The 6,288-nt window shown below is 45.6% G+C and overlaps 1 protein-coding gene across 1 annotated transcript in view; it reads right to left on the reverse strand.

Annotated features, from left to right (window-relative positions):
- The window catches only part of TCF3 (transcription factor 3), a 105,186-nt gene that overhangs the window by 10,559 nt on the left and 88,339 nt on the right, over window positions 1–6,288 (reverse strand). The window contains exons 15-19 of the mRNA XM_075611545.1: window positions 5,314–5,387; window positions 3,268–3,444; window positions 2,209–2,320; window positions 1,647–1,809; window positions 801–1,048 (exon numbers count right to left, since the gene is read on the reverse strand). Coding sequence (XP_075467660.1) covers window positions 801–1,048; window positions 1,647–1,809; window positions 2,209–2,320; window positions 3,268–3,444; window positions 5,314–5,387 — 774 coding nt within the window. The remainder of the gene's footprint in view (window positions 1–800; window positions 1,049–1,646; window positions 1,810–2,208; window positions 2,321–3,267; window positions 3,445–5,313; window positions 5,388–6,288) is intronic.

The following is a 6,288-nucleotide window of genomic DNA, read 5'->3' on the forward strand; positions in this document are numbered from 1 at the left end:
AGAGAGCGAGAGAGAGGGGGGGAGGGAGAGAGAGAGACACTTTTGGGGAAAAGGGGGGAGAAAAGAACGCAATAAAAAAAAAGTATGGAAATAAAAATGATATCTCAATATATACGGTCACACGATGCAGAAAGCAGAGAAATTGAAATTAGGCCCCCATTACTAGCACTCGAAAGGGGAGGAGGGGAAGCAATGGGGACCGCTCACCAACAACAGCACAAAGCGAGTCTGCAGAGAGAGTTACCCCGGAGAGGGAGGGACGGGCCAGAGAAATTAAACACTCAGGGGCAGGATGCATGCACAGAATGTTAAACACACACACACTGAGCAGAGAGAAGGGTCTGATCTGAAGTCCCCTGCTCTCTACTGATTTTAGTTCTAAAATGCTTTTACTCTGCACCATTATACAGTGCAGCATGTCCGTGCTTCTGTATAGAGAAGCGGCATGTGGCTGCCGGGCTTTATGAGCCTTCTCCGGCAGCGAGATGGGAGGAAGGGTGGTAATGTTGAGTTCCATGCAGTTCATGCAGGACCCCCACCCTCTCACTCTGTGACCAACACCCAACAACCAACCCAGAAAAAGCAGAGAGGGAGCTCACGAAATTAACAGGCACATCAGCGGGGGTAAGCAGGAGAGGCGGAATATACATGTAAATACTGGAAGCAAGAAGTGTGGCGCACACTGCATGTATATCCCGGGGGAGATGAGGAGGGAGGGAGGGGAGATACAGACAGACAGACCCGTGCCCCCTCTCTAATCAGCACTCCGTGCCCCCCGCTCCCAAACCCGTCCCACTCACCTCGCACTTGCTGCTCCAGGTTCAGGATGACGGACACGGCCTGATGAAGGATGAGCAACTTGGTCTGCGGCTTCTCGCTGTTCAGGTGCAGCTGGCACATGCGGCCCAGCTCTTTAAAGGCCTCGTTGATGTCGCGCACTCGCAGGCGCTCCCGGGCGTTGTTGGCGACGCGCCTCTCCTTCTCGCGCTCGGCTTTTTGCTCTGGGGGGAGGTTATCATCATCCTCGTCGTCTTCATCTTCGTCTTGACTGGGGGGGAGGGGCGGTTAGGAGGAGGGGGGTTGTTCAGAGTAAGGACGAAGGGGTGGTGTAATTTGGGGAGGGGCTCCGTCGGCCCAACCAAGGTGTGAAACCCCATTGAGACAGTGTGACCACATAAGAGTGAAACCCAGTTATAACCCAACCGCTGTATAAAAGGGTGGAGGGCCCACCGACAGAGAAGCAATGTAAACCCCCAAAATGTGCATCACAGACATGGCTCCCACCCGGCTGACTGAGATCCTCTGCAATTAGATTGTAAGCTCAGGTTTTACTTCTGGTCTTACCACTGTATGATCGCGTTCTATTTACCTGCCGCCTGATAAGGAAAAGCTCTGTGTACATGGTCAGCGCTGTGTATACACTCACACACACACACACACACACACTCGTTTGTCTATATATGTGTATATACGAGACATGCAGACATATATATATATAATATAATATATAATATATATATATATAAATGTGCTTCTGTATGGCATCAAAGTGTTACAGAGGGGTCAATGTCAATGTGTCCAGCCCCCCTTGGCAGGTGAACCTCCTCCCCATCCCCCCACTCCCTCCCCCCGGAGCAGTGTAAGACCTGTTGATGGAGCAGCGAGTCCGACTCCTCTGCGATTTTGGCTCCTTCTTCTCGTCATCGGAGAGATCAGCCACAGACGTGTTCTCCTCGTCCTCTTTGCTCTCACGCTTTATGTCTGTGCTTCCGGAGGACTGCACGCTCGCCCTGCCCAGCCCCGAGAGACCTGCGGACGGGAGATAGAAGGGTCAGGACGGAGAGTGGAGAACAAAGGAACAGCAATGTCTGTGCCAAGGACCCAAACTAAATGGTAATTTATATAGGAATGTGCAGCACTGTATACGGATGACGAATATCTCTATACACTGATCAACATGCTGCACTGTATAATGATGGCAAGTATCTCTGTACACTGATGAACACTGCGCTGTATAATGAGTATCTCTATACACTGATACACGCTGTGTTGTATAATGCTGACGAGTAGCTCTATACACTTAGAATGAAGAGGCTGCACTGTATACCGATGCAGAGTATCTACACCGTATTTTGTTCCATGCCCACCCCTACAAGCATGGTCCTCCCACTTCAAGGTTCAGCACTATATATTAGGTGGCCCTCTCACCGGTGTAGCCGTCCTGTGGCCGTGTGAGGTCGGGCAGTGAGCCTGGCTGTGCGGATAGCGTGACGTGGTTGTGGAGCATGCTGGGAGCGCCGTCGTCTGAGTGGGGACCCACCTAGCATGAGAAAAGCATTACTAAACGGGCAGGAAAGCAATGCAGGCTCCTCTGGCAGCAAAAGGGTTGCACAAATCTAACCAGACAGCAAAGATTTGGTGTTGTTGACTGCTTTGGAAATTATGATTTTCCTTTTCATTTTGGGCCTTTGAAGGGAGGAGGGGGTGGGGGTGGGGTTGGGGGGAGGGTTGTCATTCAAATGTTTACTCCATCTCTAGCCCACCCTGCCCCTGTTAAAACCAATATATAGGAGGAAGTAGAGGGGGGGCTTTGCCAGTGCAAACAACTGTTCAGCACATAGTGACATCAACCTGAGGAGATCAAACCCCTCCCGAGACTTTAAATTAGGAGTTTTAAAATACTTGTAGGTGTCAGTCACCCAGATTGAACCTCTTAAACAAGTGAATGCGCTTTAGGGATTAAAACAAAATGATATACATTGTCTCCTCTTTGAGCTGAACATGTAATGTAAACTTTTAATTAACAAAGGTGTTTAAGACGCAGCCAGCAGATGTAATAATTTCTATATTGACGAGTAAAATTTGTAACGGTCTTTGTGATGAGAAATAATTTGCGAAAAGGTTATGGTTACGAAGCAGTCAGATTGAGCCCCCTTCCTGAGCGGCCAGAAATACATTGCAGGCATCTCTGGCAGGGAAGGCGTTAATGAGAATATTGGTACTGTGCAAGATTAAAAAAATACCAAAATATGCATTTAATAAACCGTTCTCTGTTAGGAAGATGTAAGCGATACGTATGGTGTAAAAACAGGAAGGGAGTATTTCCTAAAATAAATGTCCCCTTTTCTTTAAAAAGAATTTGTGATTGTATGTTTTGTAAATAAGAAGTTGTGGTCCTGTAGGGGTGAAAATAAAACGTATCTAAGGATTAGCAGAGAAAGTAATGCCCCAGGGAGGGGAGACCAGTGTTGGGAGCTGCGCTCTCACCAAGTTGTGCCTATTTGCCAGTGATAGGATGGCCGCAGGGAAGCCTGCACCCAGCACGCCTGCGGCTGCCCCCAGGAGGGTGTGCATGTCCTCGTGGACCCCAGAGCCCGTCTGCCCCACAGCGTGACTTCTCAGCACATGGATGGCCTCGTCCAGGCGATCCTCCATCTTGTTTTGCTGTGAGGAGAGGTGGCGGTGAACAGCTCCTTCTGCTATTACACACACACACACATACACAGACAACTATCCCTGGTCCCTCTGGTAGCATCCTTCCCCCCCACACCACTGTCACTGTTCCCTCTGCTATCACACAGACACTTAATCCCCATGCGTGAGCCTCGACTGATCTCGTTAGCCTAGGATTAACCTACATACCTGTGCGTATGTATGTACGTATGTATGTATCCCCCCTTTTCTGAGGACTACTAATTAGTGCAAGGGGTCAATGGCCATAATGGGTTAAATGGGTGGGATCACTCTGGTAATGCCCCTCCTTATGTGATGTAGGATACTTGTGACCAGTGATGTCACCATAGGGAGATAGAAGGGTGTATATATAGCGCCACCCAATTTTCTAGAAGAAGGTTCCTCAGAGTTCTGTAGAGGGCCTCACCGTGAGTCCTGTAGATATGTTGACATATATAGATATGTAATTTAAGAGTCTCCTGTCCCGTTTATAGTTTTCAATTAAGGACCGTGCCCTACATAGTTAGCGCCTATAGTAATGGCACACAGTTGTTCTCATTCCGGAAGAGTAAGGATGTGCTTGGCCGAAGTTCACGGAGTAGTAGCTCCGGAGCATATATCGGATCTGCCCCACCGGAAGGACTTAAGTAAACTCCTGATCCAATATGCATGAACGAAGTATGCAGTACACAATAAGGGGATTAAGCACAGAGTAACTTTATGATTTGCCACCTGTTACTAATGTCTAAAATGAAGTATGTCCCTGTATGGCGAGCCTTTTAAACGGATGTGAATAAAGCTCTTTTTGTACTATAAAAGTTCCTGGGGCCCATCCTAATTCTATCTGCATAACCACCCCCAGCCTGCACTGACCCAGCACCCTGAACATGTAAGAGAGACTGAGCATTGCCATGTATATAGTTCAACTCGATTTAAACTCCTTTAGAGCCGGGCAAGAAGATATATATATATATATATATATATATATATAGGTTATTATGTCTCACTGAATACAATACTTTTTTGACAACCTTGTGGAGTGCTGCCTCTGATATTCGCTCATACGGTATCGTATTACTTATTTGATTCATATAGGATTTGCACCCATCCTTATCTATCTGACGGAGTGCCTTGTTCAATCTATTCACTATATATATATATATATATATATATATATATATATATATATATATATATTAAAATATATATATATATATATAGATATATATATATTAATATATCTCTATATCTATATCTATATATACCACCAACGCTTCAAGATTCAATGTAGTCTGAAGTAGTGATTCAGTGAGTAAAGGCGCTGACTGATAACAATGACACTAAATTGCAGGGGAGCCTGGTTCAAATCCGGGTGTCAGATTCTTCTGACCTTGGGCAAGTCACTTTATCTCCCTGTGCCTCAGGCACCAAAAAAAGGTTGTAAGCTCATCTGGGCAGGGACTGTGTTTGTAAAAACCCGAAGCGCTCTGAGTCCCATTGGGAGATATGGGAAATAAAGTTGTTGTTATTATTATTATCAACGTTACGGCCCATACAGGGCCTTTGTCTTGGCAAAAAAAATTGATCAGAGTACATTAAATCTTGAAGCATTGGTGAGTGCATTTTATTCTTGGACTATTAGTACTATGCACCCCTCTACACCACCTCTAGGATGGAGTGCCCATTATCTATATATCTATATCTACACACATATATACACTCAGATATATATAGATCTATCTATCTGTATAAGCTATTTAAATGGGGGTGCAATGCAATACATTCAGGCCCCCCTGGCAGTGTATTTAAAGGGGTGAGTGTGGATTTCAGGCTTCAGAGTCAAGCGTCCTCGATACTTACTAACGTGTGCAGTGTTCCCTCGTAGCTAGGAGACAGGGCCCCTGGTCCACTTGCTCTTGGCCACTGTCCTGATCCTAAACAGAGAGTGAGTGAGTGCAGTGCACACGAGCGAACACCAGGGGGAACCAGCTCCCCATCACAGGCAGAACAGCAGTAATTAAAGCACTTGGATGTGCAACACCTTCATGATTGTATTGAACAGACTCAGGGGGGTTACATTGTGATACATTCGATACATTCGACACACACGCGCACGCACGCACTATCACTTGTGAGCACATTCTGCAACCCTGCTTTTCACCATTATCGCCCAGCATACAGTGCTTCCACTGCAGCAAGGGATTCTGGGAAATGACATGCAAATGAGCACACACCGTCACTTTTGGCTTAAAATCCATTTTGACACTGACCCTTCTAAGATTATGCAAGCTGTATTATACGCTTTTCAGCACAACCTGGGTTAAGATGCATAGCTAGTAAACCTACGCACGCACACACTTATATACATTCATTATATGTACGCGCAGACGCATTTGTGTGTGCGCAGCACATTCATATGTGTGCGTGGGTGCATATGTGCAGCACATATGTGAATATTGGCGTGTGCATAGGCATGCGTGTGAACGTGTGAGAACGTGTGAGATCGCGTGCAAATGAACGTGCGAGTGTTTCCACATGTGCACATACGTACAAGTTTTTGCGTGTACGTACGTACATATGTACGAGTGTGTACATGTGTGTATGTATATGCGTATATGAATGTTTATATATATGTGTGCTCGCAAGCACGTGGATGTGTGCATATATATATATGTGTGTGTGTGTGCACGCGCGTGCGTATGTATATATATATATATATATATATATATATATATATATATATATATATATATATATATATGTATATATATATATATATATATATATATATATATATATATATACACAGTGTTCGACAAACCTATACATTTGCTC

Source organism: Ascaphus truei, chromosome 8, assembly GCF_040206685.1.
Source record: "Ascaphus truei isolate aAscTru1 chromosome 8, aAscTru1.hap1, whole genome shotgun sequence".
Lineage (NCBI taxonomy): Eukaryota > Metazoa > Chordata > Amphibia > Anura > Ascaphidae > Ascaphus > Ascaphus truei.